The following is a 26,569-nucleotide window of genomic DNA, read 5'->3' as shown; positions in this document are numbered from 1 at the left end:
CAAAGCTGTCTTTTATAGTTTATTTTCAGCTTTGAATATGTGAAAAAAACAGCATCCTATCACCTTTCATCACAAGGGGTGTCCTTTAAAAGCCACACAGACATTATCTTGCCTTGCGTTCTGACTGGCTCAGTGCTTGATCTGGCATTCTGGCCGCACCGCTGCCCTGAAGTGCAACACACGACTTGGGTCGAAGGGATGGAATGTTTACCCGTTTCATAGTAAAATTCCCAAAGGTTAGTATTAGCATCTGATTACTGTGTTCTGAAAAAACACAAATTAAATATTAAATACAGCATCAACCAAAGTTAGCAAAAGTCCCAGACAGAGATGCGCAGCACGCAACGTGGGATTTTGTATCAGGAAAAATACTGAGGAAAACAGTGATAGCATAACACTACTGCTATTAAAACGACAAATCTGAGGTTGGCTTCTTTTTTATTTATTTATTTTTATTAGAATTCCTCAGGTGTCAGAATGCAAATGTTCAACCAAATTCAAACAAGAAGCCGGCCAATGTCCTTATCAGAAAAAAGTCACCAACATGAAAAGAATAATTAGGATATTTTCTCTGCAATAATTATTAATTACTGAATGACAAAAACAATTAAAAAATATTTCAAATGTTGACTTACTACACTATACTAATGACATACACATGCTCAGTAAAGACCACTCAAGGGGTGGAATAAATTGAAAGAAAGTCACTTTAATGCCCATTAAGAACGAATTTTGACACTGTTTCAACCTGGCTATTTACTTCTTTTGTATGGATTTTCCAGCGTTATTACAATGTGACAGCATTATTTATACTTACCTGATGTTTAGTAAATAGTTGAACTCTTATGATGTCTCGAGTCAAATTGCCTATGTGGCTGTCTGAGCATTGGAAAACTCATAACCATCTAAATCACTTATCCTCCTGGGTCGCTGAGCGTGCTGTAGCCTATCCCAGGGCCAGAAGGAAATGCCCTGGACAGGTTGCCAGTCCATGGAAAACACTGCTATTTAATTTCGCCTCTTTACCATTATCATGATATTCTGTAATGACGTATAAATAGGCATGTATTACACCAAAACCTTTTGAAAACATGCACAAGCAGACTCGACTCTTCCCCTGATGACGCAATTAATAACGCATCCTTGGCGTCCTCAATCAGGAAATTCACATTTACTTTACAAGCTCATTTAAGTGAATGGAGCCATGCACAGTAATGTGGGACCAGGTATCTTAATTTTTGCATCCAAAAATAACAATTTATTTCATTTTTGCACTTTTGTTTGTAGTTTCTATATGAAAAAATAACCTTAGTTTGTGTATCAGTACTTTGTGAACATTTTCAGCATATTTTAAGAAAAATGGTAATACTGTTTTCTTAAAATCACTAATTTTCACAAATTCCATTTTATTGTTTCGCATTTTTAGGTTTTTCATCAGCAGAAAACAAAAAATTAAAGATGTTGATTATTTTTGTCAATTTCTAAAATAACTACAGCCTAAATGTTTATAGAATTGTAGGAAATGTACGTCCACATGTCTGTATTTTAGTTTAACAGTTTGTCCACTAGAGGGCAGAAGTAGCACTCAAATAGCTTTGGTACAAACCATTTGAACAGGAAAAGGGGTATGAACCTGCTTCCATCAGTTCCATCAGAATGCCCCTTCAGTCAAACACAACAAACAGTCAAGACAGTTGAAGACTCCAAGCATTTTGACCCCCAGAGCCACTGGCCAAGAGTCAGCCCTGACTCCCAGACGTGCTCTTTTGAATTATCAGTAATAATAAGAAAAGCAGCATGCAGCATATAGCAGAGGTGTGGATTAGAGTCCGACTCGAGTCACAGATCTGATGACTTTGAACTCGACTTTGACTTCAACAACAACAACTCAAACTTCCAACATTAAGACTTGGTAAGCATTAAGAAACTAAAAGAAACATGGAGAGAGTCTGTCTGACGATTCTACACTGCCAATTATTGTTCATGTGAATGAACTCGTTTCCCACTGTAAAGATCATCTCCGTAAAAAGCTGCTGGTGAGAAAAAAGTTCAATAGTACTTTTTTATTTACTTTCTTCTTTATAGTAATTCTTTTCATGTGTAGTGCATTAATCTGTGTATGCCAGTATGTTTGTCACGCAGTCTTAAAAATGATGGTTCCTCATAGGTTCTTTGGTAAAGAAAATAGTTCTAAAAAGAACCACAAACACTTAAAGAACACTGCATTATTAAAGGATTCTTTGCATCATGAAATGGTTCTATATAGATCTAAAGACACCCGAAAGGGTTTTCCTATTGTTCCAAGTTTGACATCATAACAATAGAAGAACCCTTTGGATGCTATATAGCAAAGGTCACCATTAGGCCCTGTCCTATGTGGACCTGGGCCTATAACCGACAAACAACGGAGAATGACTTCATTTCGACAGGGTTTTACTATTTTAATTGGTGTAGCTTTTCTGGCCTATACAGTAGCTTTAGCGGCCGAGGAAACTCACAGGCCAATCACGTGTTGTAAATATCACATGTGACATAGCTCAGCCAATCAGATCTGTGCATTACGATGAGCACTGAGACTGGAGTGAGTGATGCACACACAGGGGAGGAAAGAGGTGTCGGAGAAGAAAGTGAGTCAGAGTTATTTCACATGGCGTGACCTAAAAAGAGAAAACTGACAAATATTGTTGAAAAATTACTGAATTGTACTTTATTTCATTTGATATTCAGTTGTTGACTGTATAAGATGATATTCCTACTAGGCTACTTCACTAAACAGTATATGGCACTGAATCATAAGACAAGTTAGTTTTCCTTAACTGGACCTTATTGAATTTTACTTAAGCACCCCTGCTATATACAATCCTTTTCAAAAAGGATTTAAGAACCATCTTTTTAAGAGTGTGGTTATCTGTGTACCATAGATTTTGGTCAAAGGATAGAAAAAAAAAAATTTTTAAATATTCAGCCATTCACTGCTAACATTGTTAAAAGGCTGTATTACTGTTACCTTTATTCAGTGTTGTGGCCTTAAATTAGCTGAAAAATGCAGACCTGTTAAAGACTTGAAGATCAGGACTACTGACTTGGGACTCAAATTGAGACTTGCCTGTACTGACCCAGGATTTGAATTGAGACTCAACTATCTTGACTGGGGACTTGATTCAGGATTTGTGTGTCAAGACTTCAGACTTGTTACTAGTGACTTGTTCCCACCTCTGGTATACAGTATGTACTGATGCAGTACACTACAGCTCCCTCCGTGACCCAGAACGATAAGTGGCTTAGAAAATGTGTGATGCACTATGCAGAGTACTGTACACATTGTTATCTCGAACTCAGTCAGTGAAAGAAGTTTGGCTGCTGCTGCTGCTGCTGAAGTTAAAGTCTTAGGTGTGAGGAAGAAACTTCTGCTCTGATCGCACCTCGTAGCCTACTCTACTGGGAAATGTATACAATGTATATTCTGAAATTATAATTTACTCCTCTCAGAAAACATTTGTTTTTATTTTCTAAAGTAATTTGTCAGCCTGTCTGCTATTTTCACCTCAGAGCACAGAGTTTTACTAGCCTTCTGTATATTTTCACTAACACTTCTCCATAAATCTGTTCATTTATTAAACATTTATACATTGTAATGATTCGTCATACAAAGAACGGACTCGTTTTTTCTTGGAGCATTCTTTAAAATATAATACATTTTATTAATATTAATTACTATTTAATTACTTTAATTTTTAAAAAACTAAACGAAAATAAGTGTAGAAATTAAAATAGGAGCAGACTACAGTGGTTGCTTTTGAAATCTTAGGGGTATATTTTAATAACAGCATTTCACACAAGTAATGGTGTGTGTGTGTGTGTATATATATATATATATATATATATATATATATATATATATATATATACACACACTCACTGACCACTTTATTAGGTACACCTGTTCAATTGCTTGTTAACACAAATAGCTAATCAGCCAACCACATGGCAGCAATGCATTTAGGCATGTAGAGGTGGTCAAACCAACTTGCTGAAGTGCAGACCGAGCATCAGAATGGGGAAGAAAGGGGATTTAAGGGACTTTGAACGTGGCGTGGTTGTTGGTGTCAGACGGGCTGGTCTAGTATTTCAGAAACTGCTGATCTACTGGGATTTTCACGCACAACCATCTCCAGGGTTTACAGAGAACGGTCCGAAAAAGAGGAGATATCCAGTGAGCGGTCAGTTGTGTAGACAAAAATGCCTTGTTGATGTGAGAGGTCAGAGGAGAATGGGCAGACTGATGATAGAAAGGCAACAGTAACTCAAATAACCAACCAGAATCTCTGAGGAACGTTTCCAACTCCTTGTTGAAAGTCTGCCACGAAGAATTAAGGCAGTTCTGAAGGCAAAAGGGGGTCCAACCTTTTACTAGCAAGTACCTAATAAAGTGGCTGGTGAGTGTGTGTATATATGTATATATAAAAACACTTCTTCCTTGGCTTGTTTTTCCTCCTCTATCCCTGACATTTCCTCCACCACCCCCTCCTCCTCATTAGTAGAGTCTGAGGCGGCCCTCACTCTGCTTTACACAGATTCCCTTGCTCGTTGACCCCAAATGAAGCGACATGGTGTTTGAGCCCCTTTTCACTCACGTTTTTCCCTTCGGTGTAACGTAGATGCCCAACGGGATGAAATGAGCGACACATACGTGCGGTTTCAAATTACTTTGAATGTCGTCTCCTCGCTCCTTTTTATTGCAATTAGCCATTTATTTCCGAGCTCATCATCAGATGGAAATGAATGAAAACAAACGGAAACGATTTTACACACAACCTCCCAGACGAGAGAAAGGCTCAGCCACGGTTGCTAAGCGGTTATTGGTGGGTTGAGGATAATAAGGTGGAGTTTGGTAGATTTTGGTCAGACAAGATAGAGTGACAGCGCTGAAAGACAGCACATCAAATTTTACTTAAAAATGACGCACGGTGAATTCAGTCACCATGTGGGTGGGTCTGTGACGCCGTAGTCTATGAGTAGGCTATGATTTTAACGTACTGTTTCTAACATTTAATCTCAGGAATGGAGAAAAAGTGAAAAAACCCTGAAACTACTGAGGTCCGGACCCCGGTGTCCTCGTAGCTGCGGCCATGCCCATGCGTTCTACCGAGCGGCGGTCCTTCAAACGAGCTTCAGCGAGTGGCCAGTCAATTGGCTTGACCTTCATTTTTACTTTAACCATTGCTCGTGTCGAGCTACTCCTGGGAACAGGATTTTGCACACCGCGTCATACGAGTTTGCTCGTTACTGTCGCATAAACGTCCTGCCACCAGTCCACTCATCACTCATAACTCCCTCATCACCACCGAGTTCCGACGCCACGTTAATGTCGAGCCCTGCTAATGCTAACGCTAAACTAAAAAACTCAAAATGCCTCCTCTACACTTGCTGATTCACGAGTTGTCTTTCTAAAAACACAAACAAATACCACATTACTGAGGCATTATTGAGGGGGAAATAGCCTGAAAATACCTTAAAATACTTTACAGTCGATAAGGCTACATCACGCTAGCCAGTTAAAGTTAGCTAGCCTAGCCAGCGAGCTAGGTTAGCTAGTTAGCTTGGTGAAAGTTAAGCCTGCGGGCTGCCACAGGACTTGGGGGAGCTGGCCATGTAACTTATTTGCCAATAATTCTGACTAAACGCGCTTATTATTACACAGAATACTTCAATTAAAATATGAATAACTTTCTTTCCTTAACAAAGCTTGTAGTTTTCCTCTGACTCCCTGTGAGGAGAGGCGGCCGCGAGCCTGGCTGCATCTCAAACGGCTGCCTGCGCCCGATATAGTGCACTGCATAGGTCATTAAGTTATGGCTTCCCCGCCCTAACAGTGCAATAAGCGTTAGGTAATGAAGCGTGTAGCTTATGGCTGAATATAACTGGCTTTCTATTTGCCATGTTATGCACTATATGGGAGCAGAAGCCATTGTTTCATGACCAACATAGTGCACTACATAGGGAGGATGCAGCCATTTGAGATTCACAGGCAGTGTAACGATGCAAGGTACCCCTTAGTACATTACCACTATGAATGACTGTGTGCATACTTACCTGTTTTAACATGCACTGCTCATACTCACCTGCAGGTCCTTAAAAAAAAAAAAAGTACTGCTTGTGACTCCTGGGCTTTTATTTACCTGGGCGAGTCCACCCTCTGTAGTAGAGGAGGGGAGTGAGAACCTGTAAATACAAAGAGAAATGTGAATTGTGTGAACATTGTAAATAATGGTGATTGATTACTGTTTCTATAGCCTTGTATTTTGACTGCCACATATAATATTGTGCCATATACATTTCAATGTGTAAATAGGAAATGTATGGTTTATTTTCCTACCTGTGGGGGAATGGAATAGCTTGGGGGAGGAGCTACCTGTATGTCTCTGTAACCACAGTTAGGGGGTTCTTCTTCCCTTATGGTAGCAGTGCTATGCTACACCTGTTTGTAAGGGTTATCTGTGTGACTAGACTTATTTGTCTAGTCACGCAGTCTAATTACCGCTGTTGATTGAGTTTGTTTTTTTCCTTTTTGTTTTAAAAGTGTGCTTGTAAATACACCGTTGTGGCAAAATAAAAGGTGACAGGTTAAAAAGAACTTCTCTACTCCTGCTCTTTTTTTTCCAGTGTCTAGCTGCTTGCCCTACACTACCCATAAGGCGTACCATTTTTATTCTTTTGGGGTAATTGTGGCCACGCTTTATCGCAGTCTGAGACAAAAATTTTAGGCGGGAAACAACCACAACAAATATAATAGGCCAACGGGCTCAAAAATATGTCCTACATGCTTACATGAGGCTGACGTGGTGTGACTTAAGTCACAAATAAAAAGTGAAATTCTAATGTATAGCATGACAGATAGGTATGAATCAGTTATTTAAAACAAAGCCTTAAGCCGGGCCTGATGGCTGTAATTGGCGACAATGTTTTATTCTTTTCGTTTCAGTGCATTAACCCAGTGCGTCTCTGTCTAATAAGTGACATAAGCAGCTTCTTAAGCAGTTGCTTATGTTGCAGAAGTTTACATTTACATGTGTTCCACATGATCCTAAATTGCACCATGAGTGCTTAACTGAACTGAACTGATCTAAAATATTAATTAATTATTGATAAAATAGTATGTATAACACTTCAAATGAACTGGTTTTGCCTTACTAAATGTCTACAAGAAGTTTATGTGAGGATGTCCTTTTATGTCAGACTGTGTAGTGTTCATATTTTTATAGTTTTATAGTCAGTTTTAGAAATTATTTTTGTGCATTATAGGCTTTTGTGTAGGCTTAGTATTTCTAAAATTTCTACTCCATTCTTTTTATTGCTAAGAAAGAAAGGTTATCCATTGGTGTGCCACAAGGCTTGATGCTGGGTTCTCTTTTCTTTTAACTATTGTGGATTTTTACATCTTTAGTAGAATACTTTTGAGCATTAATATTTGTAGTAGTATACTTTTGAGTATTAATGTTTGTAGTAGTATACTTTTGAGTATTAATGTTTGTAGTAGCATACTTTTAACCATTAATATCAGAAGGCATTAACTCACGCTTAGCATTAAAGAGTTATGACATTCATATGGCAGGGCAGCTACAACAGGCAGTTTGTGACAAACATGCATAGATGTACGCAACAGGAAACTGGCCAAGGCCACAAACTGAAGTAGGTCTGCGCTTAACCGTTAAAACGTGAGGTTTTCGTTAGAACATGAGGTTTTCACATCCATATATGGTAAACCATATGTCCATTGCACCCCCTAAACAGGAACATGTACACATTTAGGTTTAACTTATACGCACACACATATTCAGCTTCAGGGTATAAAAGGAGTCAGAACACATTGGGAGGTCAGAGCTTACTTGGGAGATACATGATGCATGTTCTCTGTTTGTAACCTCTCCAGAATTCTGTAATAAAACTTTGTTTGTTTCACTTCAGTCTGATATACTTGTCTCATTTTTTTTGCATCAACGAACACACAGGACTGGTTTCATCCACACTATACATTCATTCTCTTGGTGATATAATATCCTCTCATGGACGTACCACTGCTATATTGACGACACCCAAATAGTGCTTTCCTTCCCACCTTCTGGTACCCAGGTTTTCAGTTGCATCTATATATGCCACACTGATATCTCTTCATTGATGGCAGGCAGCCAACCTGAAGCTTAATCTTAGCAAGACTGAGCTGCCATTCATGCTTGGAACTGCAGGTCTTGCCATCTCATTCGAGAACTTCTTGGTCGTTCCGTCTGAACACTTGGGGTTCTTCTGGACATCTAGTTGTCCTTCTTAGCTCATATTACTAATGCAGATTCCTCCTCTACAACATTTGGAGGATGCAAACTTTTCTTGCTCAAGAGGCCACTCAGATGCTGGTTCACTCTCGTCATCTCAAGGCTTGACTACTGCAACTCGCTCCAGGCTGGTCTACCTATGTGAGCCATCAGGCCTTTGCAACTGATCCAGAATGCAGCAGCACAGCTTGTCTTCAGTTTTCCTAGGTTCATTCACGTCACTCCACTGTTGTGCTCCCATTACTGGTTTCCTGTAGCTGTCAGAATGAGATATAAAGCCGTAATGCTTGCCTACACAGCCAAAAATGGCTTGACCCGTCATCCTTCAAGACGCTTGGAAAACAAGCATCAGGGCTCTTCTCTGTCCTGGCACTCAGGTGGTGGAATGAGCTTCCACTAGCTGACTCTCTTGCATTGTTCCAATGCAAACTGAAGACGCATCTCTTTGTGAATGACTTTGAGCATTAATCTAAGTGTGTTTTGAAATACATTATATTGCACTGATGCTGTGTATCTCTGCATCTTTCTTAATATATATTAGCACTCGCTTTTGTTTCTGGCAGTGTCTAAGATCAAAGGTAGTTCAGACACTAGGATATATTTTCTTAGTGGACAACTAAGTACTTTTGTAACTTTGGATAAGAACAAAACAAACTTTCATTTCTTTTTTGAAAGAAAGGAGTGGTAATATGTTAAATTCCTACTAAGCTGTGAAAACAGGCTTTTTTTGCTATTTTTATGCTGTCATGACAATGAATGCATTTACACATATCTACCTGTTCAGCCTACAGGAGTGTTTCAGCCTGGACTTCTTTACTTCCAGTTTACTTACTAAGGGATAAAGAGTGGTCATGTAAAATTGACTTTAAAAATGTGTTAGATGGATCTTTTAAGTTATAAAGATTTATAAAGGGTAAAATATAATATATCCTCCTAAGCCAAAGAGGCAGTAGCCTGTCAAATTGAAATCACATCCCAATGAACTCTTATCCATGAGTTTTTAATCCATTTTGATGCATTCAGCCTTTAGGCCTGCCACATTATTCATAACCATGTTAGAGAAATGAGAAGAATCAACAGTCCCACTGTTATTTCAATAATGTTTGTGTACCACTTGAGTGGCAAACAAATATTACACAGATCTAACAAACATTTCCCCATCTAGTTTTTAAAGCAATAACATCTCTGATCCTCTTAATACGTGTGTATACATAACCTCTGTAATTGAAGACGATTAGAAGTCTATGAGCAGCGAGAGTAATTGAATGATTTAATCACCGAATCGCTACACACTTAAAGCTCCATGAAATTTAATGAAAAGAGGAAATGAGCCAGGATGGAAAAAGTGAGAAGCGGAAAATAATTCTTTATGGGACTAATGTGCTTACTGCCGTAATTTCCATGATTCCTTCTTGCCTTCTTTCAATATCATGAATAAAGATAATGAGCCTGTTGAATTCCTGCCAGAAAAAAAAAACAGCATAGACCAGCACGGCCGGTTACCAGTAAAACCAGCATGTATTGTGTTTTGGATACTGACATGCTCACCAACTAGAATGACCATCCTGGTTGAACCAACACCAGACCAGCTGGAATCTGTGCTTTTTTTTTTTTTTTCAGCAGTGCTGTTAGCTGCATTTCATACAAACAGAGCACTTGGCTTGACTTGATATAATCATATGTGATATAAATAATATTGCATACCTACACCTGGAAAGAGCTATGATATCTACTAGATGTTTGGTTCCTCCACTAAGCAGAACAGTTTTTGTTATTAGTAATATAACTGTATAAAAGCTTATTCATCTTTCTGCAAAGATACACTTAGACTTATTTGTATTTAAATGTATTGGCTTTGATTGGTAGAGCTATGCAACAGCAAAACACTGATTGGCTATCCAGTAGCACTGGGAGTGAGATAAAATCCAAACAGCACTCTACTCCAACTAGCACATAATCAAAGACACAAAAGACAGGCTGGCAGAAAAGTTGCAAAGTTACAAACATTCATTTGATCCATCCTTAAAATATAACCAGGACAAAGAGAGAGACATTTCTCTTTGTTTTCTGGACCATAACATCCTGCTGTGTCTGATCCGCTCATACCAGCACAACCACACCACCACCACATCAGTGTTACTGCAGTGTTGAGAATGATCCACCACCCAAATAGCACCTGCTCTGTGAGGAGCTGATAAAATAGACAATGAGCGTAGAAACAAGGAGGTGCTCATAATGTTAGGTCTGATCTTGTATAACATATTGAGAATTAGAAGCTTCAACAACATTGCAGGCCTACAGTACACTTGTCTTTAAAATGATTCTGCTGTTCTGCCACTCTCAGGTTCCCCCCTTCCTCCCCACCATCACCAGTTTGGTCACTGTCTGATTGTCTGTGGATTGGCCTGGTGTCTCTATCCTGAGGGATTAGCGAGGGTCTCTATGCTCCAAGACCTGAACTGAGGACGAGGTCTATGCCATAGACTCTTTAATTTCAAATGAATTGTTCATCTTTCAACTTGTAAAATCCCACTGAGCAATAATAAACGTTTTTCTTCGTGGCTGACTCCTGAGTCTTTTTGCCAAAAATGAGATACAGAGTTTTCTTGTAAAATTGAGATCTGTATTAATAAGTATTAAATTAAATAGTATAATAAATACACCATTCCTTTTTTATTGGAGGTTGAATTTAATACAAACATATTACAATAAAATCCATTTTATTCACATAGCTAGCAGTCTTTTTTAGCAGATCATTTGCTGAAATTAAATGATAAACTTTCCACATGGACATGATGTAAAGAAAAAAAAGGTTTATCATATCATTGCTTCTCAAAAACTTTGTTTGAGGCCGTTTAAACATCCCATGCATAATTGTTGGTGATTTCTTAAAAAAAACAAAAGAAATGCAGAATGACCTTTGACAGTTTTATTACTGGTGAAACACTTAATGTAGTACTATTAACACTAAGACCAGTCTCTACTTCAGATGTCTTCAAATCTGGCCTTTGAAGCCAGTTTGCCGTCCTGTATTTTGTATTCACTAGTAGTTAACTGAGGTATTGTAAGCATTCAAAGACCTCTGCCCTATTGTGTTTTCCCCATGAGAAACTTCTTGGTGTTGTTTTCTGGTTTCAGTAAAATTATGTAACATTTCGGTGCAAATATGCAGACCAGGAGGCCGAAACTGGAGGCCAGGATGGCAAAGACCTCAACAGCAACACTGTACTTTCCTGGAGAGCTGATGTACGCTGGCACAAACGCAATCCACACTGCACAGAAGATCAGCATGCTGAAGGTGATGAACTTGGCCTCGTTGAAATTGTCTGGAAGCTTCCGGGCGAAGAAGGCCAACAGAAAGCAGATGGCAGCCAGCAGACCAATGTAGCCCAGCACCAGGGAGAAGCCCACCACTGAGCCTACCATACATTCTATTATGACTTTTGACCCTTGAATACCAAAGTTGCGATTAGGTAAGGGTGGACTAAGAGACAACCATACAGCACAGATCATCACCTGGACACAGGTAAAGAGCAGAACACTTCCTCTCTGCTGGCCTGGTCCAAACCACTTCATAAGGGCTGCAGATCCAGGCCTTGCTGAACGGAAGGCCACTAGAACCACAATGGTTTTGACCAGGATGCAGGAGATACAGAGAACAAAGCTGATCCCAAAGGCTGCTTGCTGCACCCGGCACGACCATGGAGAGGGTTTACCTACAAACACCAGCGAGCACAGGAAGCAGAGTTTGAGCGACAGCAGGAGCATAAAGCTCAGCTCTGAGTTGTTGGCCTTGACAATAGGAGTCTGCCTGTGGTGCACAAAAACAACAGCTATGGCTGCTGTAGTCACGGCACCAAACACAGCAACTGTCGTCAAAGTGATTCCCATGGTGTCGTTGAAGGAGAGATACTCAACCTCACGTGGGACACATGCTGTCCGGATACTGTTGGTCCAGAATTCCGGAGGACAGCGGTGACATTTGGAAGAGCCTTTAAAAAGATAATCAAAAGAATCAGTCACAGTGAAAGCTTTCATTGACCAGTACATACCTGTTGACCTAACCCTAATGGAAAAGCCCTGGGAATGGGATGCAGATGATTGATGGAAGTATAAAATTTGTCAAAAAATTTGAACGATCACCCGTCAGGAAAAACCCTTCATAAATTATGTCAGCTATAACTCAGCTTTTCCTTATTTTTCTGCTACTTCGGTCATTTCATTTTTATTTTTCAACATTTTTTGCCCAATTAATCATGGCTAATTCCATCCACTTGCAAGCTCTTCCCAATGTCATGATGCTGCCAAGCCGGCAAGGTGAAGTCCAGCATGTACTTCCCCTCCAAGTCAAAGCTTTTTTTTTTTTTTTTTTACTGTCGCTAACACAGTGTCATTAGACAGCTGAACATGTTTAACAGAGAAAGTTAACTGCCTGGCTGTGGCATCACTGGGATGTAACTTACAATCTCCTGATGATAGTTCCAACATGATGGTTTCTTCAGGAGCAGTCATTGTTGTCTTTACAAAAGGGCTTTCACTGGATGGCAAGAGATGGCAGGAGGAGGACGATAACAGCCTTGAGAGGCGACAGGAGGGTGATGACAGCCTCAAGAGGCATGAATACGGCACCTGAGCTCTGCCTGCTGTTCTGCAGCAAGGCCACTGCACTATGCCTGACACTTGATCCTGGTGGCTGGGCTGCAGAGCAGGGTGGTGACAGGGAGGCAGAGCAGGGAACTGCAGCACCATCCTCACACCTCCTGCTAATATCGTCGTCCTCCCACTGCCACTCACTCTGTTGCGCTCCTCCTGCCTGCTGTGGTCCCCATCAGTGTTTGGGCACAGGCTTACCGCCGCCTCTCACAGCTCTCAGCAAAGACCAGGTTAAGTTCCTGGCACAAAGAGTTTCCGAAGCCCACCCCCAAAAAAGAGTTAAAAATATTTTAAAATTCTAACAGCCATGCATGATCTGGTAGACTACCAAAACAGTCTCCATCAGATAAACAGCACTTAAAGCTTTCATCCTTGAGAGATCAAGCTCCACACTTGCTTCAGATCTAAAAAAAAATAGGCTACAGGTGTTTGTTTCCATCCTTCTACTGTGAGAAAACTCATGGCTATAGTTCTGAAACGATGTGTAGCTGTCAAGAAGTCCTTACCAAAAGAAGGAAATAAACAAAAAAGATCAGCAAAGATAGTAAAAAGCAGAAAATTCTAAGACTGAGCTTTGGAGTTATGGAAAAAAATCTCTGCAGATTTCTTTAAAAAATGAAAGCAAGTGTCCCAAAAATTAAGGGAATAGTCATAAAGGAAAGTGGTGGATACATTAAATACATAAAAATGTCCTAATGCTGAAAATAAGTGTCTTGTACTTAAAGGCCATTTTGAAAGGTCATGAAATAAATAAAAGCTAACCCCTGTTTTTGGGTGGACAGTTACCTTGACCTGTGAGCAGGTCCAGAATTTTATTAGAGAATAATAAAGAATAACTGAGCCAATCTAACTGCAGCCCTTGAAGTTAGTGAACAATGATCTTTATGATTTTTTAGGAATTAAATGTCAAAAACAACAGTGAAATCAGCATTCACTTGGCTTTAGACTGAAAGGTCAGTATTGCTCAATACAGCTGTGTGGTGCGATTCAAATAAGTATAGCTGAACCCAGTATTGGCTGCAACATACCAGCGTTTATGAAAAGGATTTTGTTTGTTTTGAGCGTGTGAAGTCCTGTGATATTTATGTGCATGTTTGTGAGAAGGCAGCAAATGGAAAACTGTGAGTCTCACAGGTAAAATGTGAGATTTGGCAACAATGCCAGGGCTGTCCACAGCTAGTCTTGAGACTTCTTACTTACTAGACTTTTTACTTCTTACTTTGCTGCAAACAGAAAATGGATACTTTTAAACCCACATTTGAACAGCCACACTCTGAAGATGAGACTACACGTTTGGCGAATGTTATTAATTGAGATGCTGTTTTTCAAAGTTGAGACATGAGCTTTTGACATAAAGCATATGTTTTAAATACTTGAGTGGAGATGTACATGGAGCACATTGTAAAGCAAAAAAGTACCAAAGGAAAACTTTTTTTTTTTTTCAGATTTACGATTATTTTACTGTCAATGTTACATATAAAAGCTCAAAGCATGACATTGCCATCCCTGGTTCCTATCATAACCACAAAAGTTGTAGAGTGAAGAAACAGTCTCTAAGTACCACTTCTGATCTAACAGCTTTGTTCACAACAAAAAGTGGAATTCCCCATTAATATGCAAATGTTGCAAATGATGCAAATGTTAAATTATTTTTTTCTTGGCCTTTCTGTAAAAGTAAAATTAGACTTTCCGTTCTGGTGAAATTAAGAGCAGTCAATTTAATGGCCTTTTGATACCTGAGATGTTGCTGAATTCACCTTCAGCACAGGGCAGGCAGTCGAAGCAGCACACTGGCAGGCCCTTCTTTATGGCTTTACGTGAGCCTGGAGAACATTCAGCAGTGCACACAGACACAGGCACCTGAAAAAGCACCAAAAGCGAAACATTCTGTACGTTTATGTTTTTTGTCCTCTTTACAAAGAAAATATAATGCAATTTAATGGAACTGAACTCTAAATCTAAAGTAGTAATAAATAATAATAAACGTTAAACTACAATAAGTGCAGCACCTTATTTCGAGAGAACACTCTAGATGTTTTATATTTGACAAATATTGAACTTAATGTTAATTAAATGCAAATGAACATTTAGTTGAATGCGATGCATTCTATCAAATGTAAACCTAAATCTAACTCGAATTTGAACTTCATTCCAAAATCTGAACCTGACCCTTACCTTAAAGCTGTTGTTAACTAAGTTTCTGCTGGAAGTCTGTTAACAATTTAAGCATCTGTAGTAAGGGTCATATGGTTATTGCCACGTTTACTCAAAAAATGTGTGGTTATCAGACAGATGTTTAGATTTAGATTGGTTTACTCTCTGTCTTGGAGCTGTATGCAAATATTTGGGTGCTTCTGGCTGAGTTTTTAATCTGTTGATTTTTTAAATGAAAAGGAATTAACAACCTCTTCAACAAACTATTTAAAAATAGTTGCCTTTCTGGCCAGCAGACAAAAGGTTGTACCTCTTGGTCTTCCATATTTTATCTAGACTTCCACAGTTCCCCTTAACTGTCATTTCTTAATGACATTTCAGATAGTGGAAATTGTGAGACGGGTGTCCACGTTTTGCAAACAATTTTTTTTTTTCACAATTTTTTTTTTCTGTGTTTACATAAAGTAACTGTGCTGCAATGTTTGCAGTTGCTGCAGAGGTTCTTCTTTTCACTTCAAAAAATCAACTAAACATGCAATTTTACCAGGGTTGTGCAAACGTCTGCATCCCAATGTATGCAAATGCAATCACCTTGTTTGAATCGCCTGGCCAGCTAATAGCAGACTCATTAATAATGAGCTGAGAGCCCTCCACTCGGCCGATGGGGACATACTGCAGTGTTCCCCTGGGTCCTCTCTGCCAGTTCACTAGGTCGTAGACCGCTGGAGTCTCGCCATCCTGAAAATAGAATTTCTCCCCGAGTTGAGTGGTAAAGTTTACCAATTTAAGGTGCTCCAAGAGCTACAACAGGAGAGAAGGAGAAGACAGAAGATATAAATGGTATTTTTAAGTCAGGTAGCCTAAGACATTAGTGTTATTATTATTATTATTATTAGTAGTAGTAGTAGCAGTAGTAGTAGTAGTAGTAGTAGTAGTAGTAGTAGTAATAGCAATAATGATATTTAATAGTATTTAATAGTAGTGCTTAATATTATTGAGAAGCACAGCATTTTATCGTTCAACCTCACTGGTATAACAGAACTAACAATTTTATATCATTTTCATACTTTTGTTCATCAATATATATTTTTTTGCATTAACCTGCATGCATTATGCAAATATAATATCATTAGAAATCTCTGTGGTGTCACCCAGTCCTGAAGCTAGTCTAGCCACTGATCTGTAGGCTAATAAATACAACCAAGACTTTCAGCCAGTAAAGTAGAAGCCAAATTGAGGTAAAGTACTTAGATACCCAGGTAGCTTACTGTATCTTTTAGTTTACTGTTCTCATCTGATGAGTCACATCTGTCATTTGAGTAATTCCTTCTCTTTATTGTAATAATGATTTGACAAGTTTCTACAATTATACACCTGAAATAGGATATTCGACTTCCTAGCAGTGACATTAGCTTTCTGGCTTTACTGCTTTCAGCAGCCATTGAAAATCCACAGCAAAGTAATGACATTTTGTTCAAAAGTTCTTCCCACTTTCATTTTTCATCAGAAGAGATTTATCTAGTCTTTAAACAGAAAAATCTCATTCTAGTCCACTGCAGCACCGGGAAAGTTTGTCATTTTCACTCGAAAGCTTGAAATTATCTCTGCTTACAGTTCAAGTCAAACGAGCATGTCATTAAATATCAGTAAATAATTATAGTAAAACATGAATGACCAGAATGACTTATAAAACGTTACTTTACTCTCCGTCTCACAGTTGTATGCTGGCCAAATTTTAAATTTTAAATTGATTTGTGAAGTAAAAAGAAGAATTTAAGCAACTCCTCTAGCAAATTATTTTAAAAAATAACACTTTCCTACAAATGTTAATGTATAGTTATTACTAAACCTTCCTGCTGGTCCTTTGGTATTATATGGGTGTTTTGCTTTGTTCTTGGTTTTCATTCATCTGATTTTCCAGATGTTGCTGTCTACATTTCCAATTAACTGCCGTTTGGTAATGATGTTTCATTATGTAAAATGTGATTTTATTTATATATATATATATATACATATATATATATATATATATATATATATATACAAACATACAGTAATGTGCAAAGGTTTTAGGCATCCAGTGGTGAACAGTAACTAAGTAAATGTAATTCGTTACTGTACTTAAGTACTTTCAAAGTACGTTCGTGTATCTGTACTTTACTTAAGTATTGTTTCTTTTTTTATGAATTCATACAAACACTTTCATTTTATAGTAAATTAGTTTGGGCTCGTTTATGTTTATGAACAGAGACCTACAGATCAATACAGTAAAGGAAAACTTATTTATGATCCTGAATTTAAAGCAAGTTTTTAATCAACTTGTAACTAATTTACAAAGTAATCTTAAACTGAAACTTTGCTTGTGTGTAAAAAGTGATTTCAGAGCCACTCGGTTCTCCCTGATGGAAACGGTTTACCTTCAGTGTTTTGTGCTTATGATCATTTTAATGGACGTCAGCGTCACTAATTAATGACGCTCTATTAAAAGACTGGTTTACCAAGAGAGACGATGGAGGACTTTCACCTGAAATTAGTTCATGAAATGAGTCTTGTTATAAAAATGATAACAGGACATCAGAGCCAGAATTACTCTTTTAGTACTTTTACTTTCATACTTAAGTACATTTGAAGGTAAATACTTAGTACTTTTACTCAAGTTGAGGTCTAAATTAAGGACTTCTACTTTTACTGGAGTAATATTTTACCTTGGGTATCTCTACTTTAACTCAAGTACAGTGGTTTGTGTACTTCATCCACCTCTGTAGGCATCTAAGTACATTTTTAAACAATTTACCTCAGCAGCGAGTTTATCACAATATACATTAGTATAAAGTCATATTCATAATTCAAATAAACATAAAAACAATAAAAAGTAACAAGAATTTTTTGGGTCCATATTTTTCCTTGACACCTTCACAGCCACCACAGACATTTGTTAATATCATCAATTACATCATGAGAACAGTTTACTGAAGCACTGATTGGTCAAACCAGGAGCTGCTTTTTAACTATATGTAATACTGGGCTTCCTCGAGGAGAGGCTTGAAAATGATTAAACAAACACACTGACATCCAGAAAATCACTATATCTATACACATACACCATACACATAAACACATACCATAAATAAATAGATTTTCAAAATGTGTCTTGAGTGCTTTCGCACAGTACTGTACTATATACAGATCATCAAATAAAAAGGAACTGTACATTGACATTTTCAGATTTTTTAAAAATAGTTTGCTGCACAGGGACCTCGTTTTAATAATAATAAAAAAATGCAATTTGGCCATGGCTGCCCAAACATTTGCGTACATTTGCACACAACTCTGTGTAAGTGCAGTCTCCTCGTTTAAACTACACTATGTTCAAAAGACTATCATAAAAACAGCATTACCTGCTCTGTAGTGATGTTGTCTGGGGAAGAGCATCCTGGGGTCAGGCTGGGATCAGAACGGTTAGGTGCAGTGCAGGCCAGCAGAGAGTGAAGCGCATAGGCGGCTGCATAAACAGCCAGGTATACGTTGTAGGTGACCCGCAGGTTGGAAACATCTGTAACACCATTCTGAACCCCTTCCAGACTTTCAGTCCCACTGCAGGGGGGTGGTCCACTCTGAGAGTCAGACGACGAGTTCCGTAAAGGGCTACAGCCAAACGTTCTCTCCCATAGCACCCTAAGAAAGGTATCTTGAGGGTAACGGGAGGGATGGAGCTGCCGCAGATGCTTCTCAAATCCTGGGATGGGGGCACTCCTGATAGCCACACCCAGTGTGCCTTGTGCTATGGTGTAGAGTTGAGGGTTGCTAAGCAGACGGCCACTGGTGCTCCAGATCTCGCTGGCTAGGAACTGGCGGTCCGTCACATTTCTACGAACAAGCTCAGTGAGGAAGACCTCCACGTCGACGTACCAGGCGAACACCAGGATCACACGAGCAGATGAGGCCTGCACAGCTGATGCTGCACGGTCCACGTCCTTGGCTAGCTTCTCCCGGAAGAGGGTCTTGACAAAGGCCAGGCAGATGCCGGTGTTTTTCGTCTCCTCCTGAAACACCTGGACAGCCAAGAGCCCATAGTCATTGTCCGCCACCACAGCGCCCACCCAGGTCCAGCCGAAGCGCTTGGCCATCTGAGCCATGGTGCGCGCCTGGTACGCATCGCTGGGGATGGTGCGGAAGAAGTTGGGGTACTCATGCCTGTTACTGAGACATGCACATGTGGCCAGATAGCTGATCTATAAAGGGAAGGGAGTGACAAAATATTAGAAACTCCCAAGCAGTCAAGGAGCTGATAAAATGGACAATGAACATAGAAACAAGGAGGTGGTCATAATGTTATGCCTGATCAGTGTATGCTATGTTCAATATTTCCAATTATATTGCACCAGTTTGATGGCAGTTAATTATATCATATGTTTATAATATTTTAATCTGCACAACTTCTAATGTTTTACATAATTAAGAGGACACTGAGAAGTTGTAAATAAAAATGAAGGATGAAAAGTGTTGTAGAAGATTGTGAATTGACTGGGAAAGCTGAAAACTGAATATAATTTGTAATTTATCATTAATGAAGAATTTAATTAATTTCCAGAATTGATCAAATTTCAAAAGTGAAAATCAAATCTCTTAGGATAAAAATAATGCATATAATAAGAGCATATTATTATTCAGTCAATAACCTCTTACAGAATATTCTAACGTTTACAGAATTCTGGAAATATTGACTAAAATGTCTAAAAATACCTTTCAGTTTGTAAAATGTAATCCTCCCTTTGTATAAGTTATTGTTGCATTATTTTGATTATTTTAGTATCGATGATTTTGTGATATCAATTTTTATTTCATTTTTTTTACCACTTGTTGACATTCTATCAGTTATTTGCTCCCTGTTTAATATCTTAATCATCTCAAACGTTCATCTGCAAAAAATGTTTTATTTTTTATGTTACTGGATAGATTTACAACTTTCTTTTTTGTTTGGGTGCACAACGTCTGCATTAAGAAGTGTGTTCTCTGTGCTAACATTTCACATTTTCACATGAAAAGTCATTTGAGTGGGCTGCCCAAACTGTGACTGTCTTACTCCCACCTGCATTCTTTTCTATTTCTTAGGATGATACTCACCATCGGCACATGCAGAGGGCTGAGACTTTTGGAGAGAATGATGGACTGTGTGGACGAGACGTCTCCGATGATCAGCTTGACCGGTCTAGTGGTCTCGCAGGTGCCGTTGCCACCACTGATCATGGACATGGCTGCTCTCAGAGTGAACGGGTGGCGCGTGCAGCTGTCTATGATGCGATAGCCCAGGCGGACCCCTGGCAGCAAAGAGGGGTTGCGGTTGATCTCTTCCACGGCAAAGACAACAGCCTGAGCCCATTGCACCGGACTCTCCTGAAAACTAACCCAGCCATGAAGACAGTTAGCACCTGTACGCAATATGTAGTTCTTACAGCAATCTCAATGTGAAATATTAGATATACTGCATACAAGTAAGCAAGCAAAATTTATTTATATAGATTAAGTGACCCTTATTAGTCCCACAACGGGGAAATTTCACCTCTGCATTTAACCCATCTGTGAAGTGAGACACCACATACACACTAGTGAATACACACACACTAGGGGGCAGTGAGCACACTTGCCCGGAGCGGTGGGCAGCCCAATCTGCAGCGCCCGGGGAGCAATTGGGGGTTAGGTGTCTTGCTCAAGGATACCTCAGTCATGGACTGTCGGCTCCCGGGATCGAACCGGCGACCTTCCGGTCACGAGGCTGGTTCCCTAACCTCCAGCCCACGACTGCCCCATATATAGCACTTTTTACAACAAATATAGTCACAAAGCAGCTTTACAAAACAATCAGCATTACAGAAAGAAAAGAAAATCCGGGTCCGAGGCCCCATGAGCAAGCCAGTGGCGACGGTGGCAAGGAAAAACTCCCTGAAAGAGGAAAAAACCTTGAGAGGAACCAATACTCAGAAGGGGAACCCATCCTCCTACGGTCGACACCGGATAGTAAACATTATTAGTATGAAGTATTATAGTACAAAGTGGGAAAAAGAGAAGATCTGAGGGTGAGGACTGCACAGCGCTGTACAGCAAGAAGCTCAGGGGTGGTCAAACCGGTCCAGAAGGCTGGTGAGCAGCAGCACCCAATCAAGGCAGAAGAGGCAACAGCATCAGATGCACAAGATGGGCAGCTATTCGGCTCGGCGAAGAAAGGAAAGAAAAAATGCAGTCAGTTCTGTAAAGAGTGGCTGACCACAGATTACAGTATAACAGAGCAGCAGAGACTCCAGCAGGTCTAGATCTGACAGGGAAGACTAATAAAATGATACAAAACTATAAAACTACAAACTATACAAAACCCTAAATTGTGCCATAACCTTTGCACAGCCCATATGTTATGTTTTTTTATAAACAAAAGTAAGTAAACAACTAATTGTGCATTAAACATCTAAAATTTAACCAGTAAAATGAAGAAGAATATTCAAGATTCTGCACTATTTCTGGGTCACTGTTCTGACCACGTTAATACCTTTGGAACACGGTCATTGTTTTTTATGTCTTGTCTCTTTCACTGATGCTCAGGCGACTATCAGGAGGATTTGATCTCCTCATTGAGGGCTTAAACAAAGGAGTCTTGTTTGAGTGTATTTCATCATTACATGCAAAATGGGGACATAAAGTACGAAATCGTGTAATTCGTGTATATATTTAGAAGATTCTACTGTTTGCTGATATTGTTATGCTGATAATATAATTTGTAATGAGCAACTGTGTTACATAAGAAAAGAATGCAAAATTGAAGCATTTTCATGATCGATCCCAGACTTTTGAACCTCCTGCATGCATCGCTTCAAGTTTTTTGACAATGTGATTATGATCATGAATCCAACAACAACAAATAAAGCCATTTGTTTTGCATGTTGATAGATCAATGTTGAGTATTTGTTATTCCTTGCTGGACTGTTGCAAATCCAGTAATCTGATTGCCTTGAAGTGTTCAGAAAGTAAAAGAAGGAGCAATGAATCTCAAGAAGACGTTATCCAAACTATACAGGGGGGGTCCAGTCTGAGAACTCAAAGTGATCCTCCTCAGTGCTCAGCGTACCCACCTCCATGCATTAATGCACAGAGATTTAAAGGACACGACATGATACCATTACAGAGAGGATTAGCTGGTTAGTTACATCGCATGGCACTAAGGATAATGAATGAAAACTGTCTGCACCACAGGTCGACTTAATTTCCCTTCTCTTAACACCAATTCAGTACATATAGGGTTTAGTAATGGTAAATGAGTGATACAGGTGGGTTAGTCAAGCATTAATTGAGCAGAGCCAAGGTCCTACAGGACCACAGTCTGGCTCTGCTATATTTCCAAAAGGCTTGTTCCAAAACACAATGCACACAAAACACGTGTAATATGATATTTACATACATTTTAAAAGCATGTTGCAAAAGGAAACACTGACTCTTTTTCAAGCAAAGAAACCAAAATAAACTGTCAGAATAGTGAAACTTTGAATCTCTCAAAATAGGAACTTTACAAGAAAAAAAAATCTAGACAATTTATAATGGAAGTTAATGTAAAAACAAAATTCCATGCATTTCTGCTGGTTCTCTCAATGTAAAGAGCAGCTGTTGTTTTCAAATGAAATGAAAATGCAAAAAAACTTAACAAAAACTACAATGCAAAGTTGCGCCTAACACAAAATATTCATTCTTTCAACTTTTTGAGGCATCAAATATGCTCTGAGTCTCCTTCACCTTCACTAATGTTCAACAAGCAGTACAAAAGATTTTAGTTTAGTGGCCCATAAGCAAAATAGCACTCAAATGACACTTATTGTTGATTTTTTAAGTGAAAATAAGTAAACACAGCCTCTACATGGACCCAGCGTGAATATTACAGTTTCTGCAAATTGTTGAGTACAATTGGTATGTGAATTTGACAAATTGGGAAAAAAATAAAACACAAACTATGAAATGTGCCATAAGCCTTTGTTGTGCAGCCCATATGTTATGCTTTTAAAATAAAAGCAAACTACTAACTGTGCATTAAGCATTTCAAATTTGACCAGAAGCGCCCAAACTTTTGAAAACAACTGTGCGGCAATAGCACAAACCAAGACCTACTGTAGTTGAGATGTTGTAGCAGTGAAGACTTTTTGAAGAGTCGTCACATTTCGTCCGCTCAGATGACCAGCGAGTGAAAGCTGCTACTGAAAGGAAAGGTTTTAATAAAAAAATAAAAAGTGACATCCTGGTCTTTGGGCATGCATCGAGATGTGATCAGCACCTGTTGAGCTGGCTAAAGACAAAGACATACAGCTGAACATGAGATGTTTGACACTGGGGACCCAGAGACTGACTCACTCGGAGCATGGCTGCAGGTAAGGCTCTTTGGTGAAGCTCAGGTCAAGCGCCTCTGGCAAGATATAGGCATTGAAGAGCGCTCCGATGACCACATCCCCGTCCTGAGAGAGACCCACGGCGTCCAGATGCCGCGCACCGTCCAGGTACACACACCTCTCCCCCGCGGACGTCCCCACAGCAGCCTCAAACACTGGGCACAGCAGGAGTGCCAGAGCAGGCAGGTATGGGGAGAAGACAGCAGCAGACATGAGCTCTAGTGCTGCCTTACTGGCCTCCCTCTTCTGCCTACACACAGCATGTGTGGCTATTTCTAACACCCTCACAGTCCTGAGAGATCAGCAGGAAAAAAACAGGAAGTCACTCCTGAGTCCAAGAATTACAGATAATTGCTCAATACTTAACGATTATCACACAGCTGAGTGGAGATGCAGTGGGATACAGAAGTTGATTTATGTATTTAGTTACCTAATTAAATATATCTTTATATCACCGTTGTTAGAGGAAAACCTTGTATTTCCAAAATGGTAACTTTACAGGAGAAGGAAAAAACCTATTTAATGTAAGTCAATGGCACCAGACTTTTTCCAAGCAGTTTCTTTTGGTCCATCCATCACGAAATTTACATACAATGTAAATGTGATTTAAATCATTTTATTTATAAAATGAACCTTTATTATTTAATATATTCTTACATGTCATCAAACCCTTTTCCTGTATCAACTCAGCAACATTTACAATGTAACAATGTAAATGAGAGTCATTACAATGTAAATGAGAGTCATGTTCTCCGAGCTGAAAAACAAAGGTTGATTGATGGAGTGATTTTTTAGCCTCCTACAGCAAAGGGATACTATAGGAAAGTATTTTTTTAAATGTTTTATTTGTTCCCTGATTGTTAAACTATACACAATGATTCATGCCTTGAAACTCCAATTGTAAGGATTGTAAGGATTAAGGATTAAGATGTAAGTTTTGAACATGCAGCCTTTTAGAATATATCGCTGTTGTCAGAAGAAAACCTTGTATCACCAAAATGCTAACCTTATAGGAGAGGCAAAAAACATAGTTTACTTTTAATGTAAGTCAATAGAACCAAAGTTTTTTCCAAGTCATTTTGGGCTGATTCTGTTAGTCCATTTAAATTTACACACAATATAAAGAGCAACAGATATTTTCAAGTTAAGTCAAAAACGGAAAAAAAACATGGATATATATATATATAGAATGTGACATGCTTTTCAACTACACCATAATAGCAATAAAGTAAAATGTAATTACTAAATTACAACTAAAGTTTTCAAATTATGCAAGACATTCAAATATATAGATATATAGATGCATAGAGAACACCTTTCTGGTCATTTTAGTATGTCATTATTGATTATTTGCTGAATTTTAAAAAATAATGAAATGTGGCCTGTGTAAATGTTTGTTTTAAATATGTTACCACAAATGAAAATAAAATAACACATTTTGCAGTAAAATTTGTCATATATAAGTGTGCTCTTTGTACAGACTGTGAAAACTTATTTTCACTGAGAAAATCAACAAAGCAAGTAATTTAACCTGTGGTTGTACAGACTGTTGCAGATGACTGTACTACAACAAAACTTCCAAAATGCTAATTTTAGAGAAGTACAAACTTTGACATTTTTAAAGTTTTTTTTTTTTAAGGTATTCTATAATTGCCATTACAGCAATGTGTTCGCACACAGTCTTATGCAAAACTCTGTTCATGCACAGTCATGTTGCAATGTTTTGTTTCTTTTCTAAGTAAATATAAGTTCTCATATTCTCCACAGGAAGCATAAAACACAAAATGTGCCCTGTGCAAACTTTATGGCACACTTGCTGTTTAATTTTTTTCTTGATATGATGTATTTCTCAGATATATAGAATTTGCACAGTAAAATGTGCAGAGAAATACCATATTTGTGTGTTCTCTGTAGAGGGTGTCGACTTATTTTCACTTCAAAAATCTACAAAATGTGTGAGTTGGCCAGTGTTTGAAATTTTTAATTCAGCTGTATCCATTTCTCATTAGCTGTGTTTATTTATTTATTGTTTTCTTGTTGTTGTTTTAGATTACTTGCACCTGTTAATTAAATTTTTGTAAACACTAGGGACTAAAACAACAAAATATGTGACACATATCTTAGGCCATCAATTTAGCATATATTGGTTTTTAAGTCAATCTTATAGAATGCACAGAAGTGCTTGTCCCTTATAGTCATGTGTAAAGGTTGAGGCCATATTTCGAAGAAAAAAACATTTTTCTGGAATTTTAACTACACTAATCTATACGTGACTATGGAATATAGAAATTAAATGACAAAGAAAACAAATGCCAAATAAATATTATGCAATATATAATGAAAGTTGTTGTCCCCAAGAGTTGTGTCACTTGTGTTACTGCATAACAAAAAGTCTCTTATTTTGAAATAAAAATCACACCAATGACATCACGACTTCCTTTTACCTATTTTCTGATGATCTATGAAGAAAAGCACATGGCGAGTCCACTGTGTGTTTTCAGTTCTCAGAGATTTTCTCATTTAGCTCATGATTTCATATGAAACATTTACCTGAAGTCACTGGTGTGACCGACTTTAATTTTGAAAAAATAGAATATAAGTGGATTAAATGACATATTTAGTGGATATTCCATAATTGACAACATGTGGTTTAATGCTCTGTAGCAGCCATTTTATAAAATGGATTTTTAATTAAAATGTCACCGGTGTTAGCTTTCTTATGTGTAACACCAATGAGAAATGGTAACACCATTGTCACCAATGGAGAGACAGAAAAGTGAACGTCTCTGTAGAATGACCCATATATGTTTTAATAATTAGCTTTAAAGTTCTTCCAAGAACAGTTTGCAGATTATAAGAACTTGGGTTTTGGTCAGTTAAATTGAAAACGTTTACTAAAACTACATTAAATGTCCATTTCAGTTTATTTAATCATTAATCATTTTAATCATTTCGGTTTATTTAATCATTTACCAAGGCATGATTATTGGCATACCCAAAAAAGAGAGAACCTTATGT

At 38.4% G+C, this 26,569-nt stretch overlaps 1 protein-coding gene across 1 annotated transcript; it reads right to left on the bottom strand.

The window, feature by feature from the left end:
- Positions 1-11,414: 11,414 nt before the first annotated feature.
- On the bottom strand, positions 11,415-23,764 carry LOC108437990 (extracellular calcium-sensing receptor). Its single transcript, XM_017715455.1, has 6 exons — positions 23,517-23,764; positions 20,259-20,535; positions 18,533-19,366; positions 15,726-15,935; positions 14,717-14,840; positions 11,415-12,319 (listed from the first exon to the last, which is right to left on the bottom strand). Exons 1-6 carry the CDS (start codon positions 23,762-23,764, stop codon positions 11,415-11,417), a joined length of 2,598 nt encoding a protein of 865 aa, XP_017570944.1.
- Between the last annotated feature and the right edge of the window lie 2,805 nt (positions 23,765-26,569).

Source organism: Pygocentrus nattereri, chromosome 7, assembly GCF_015220715.1.
Source record: "Pygocentrus nattereri isolate fPygNat1 chromosome 7, fPygNat1.pri, whole genome shotgun sequence".
NCBI classification, from domain to species: Eukaryota; Metazoa; Chordata; class Actinopteri; order Characiformes; family Serrasalmidae; genus Pygocentrus; species Pygocentrus nattereri.
The sequence above is the reverse complement of the archived record's forward strand: the minus strand, read 5'-3'. Positions and strand labels throughout refer to the sequence as shown.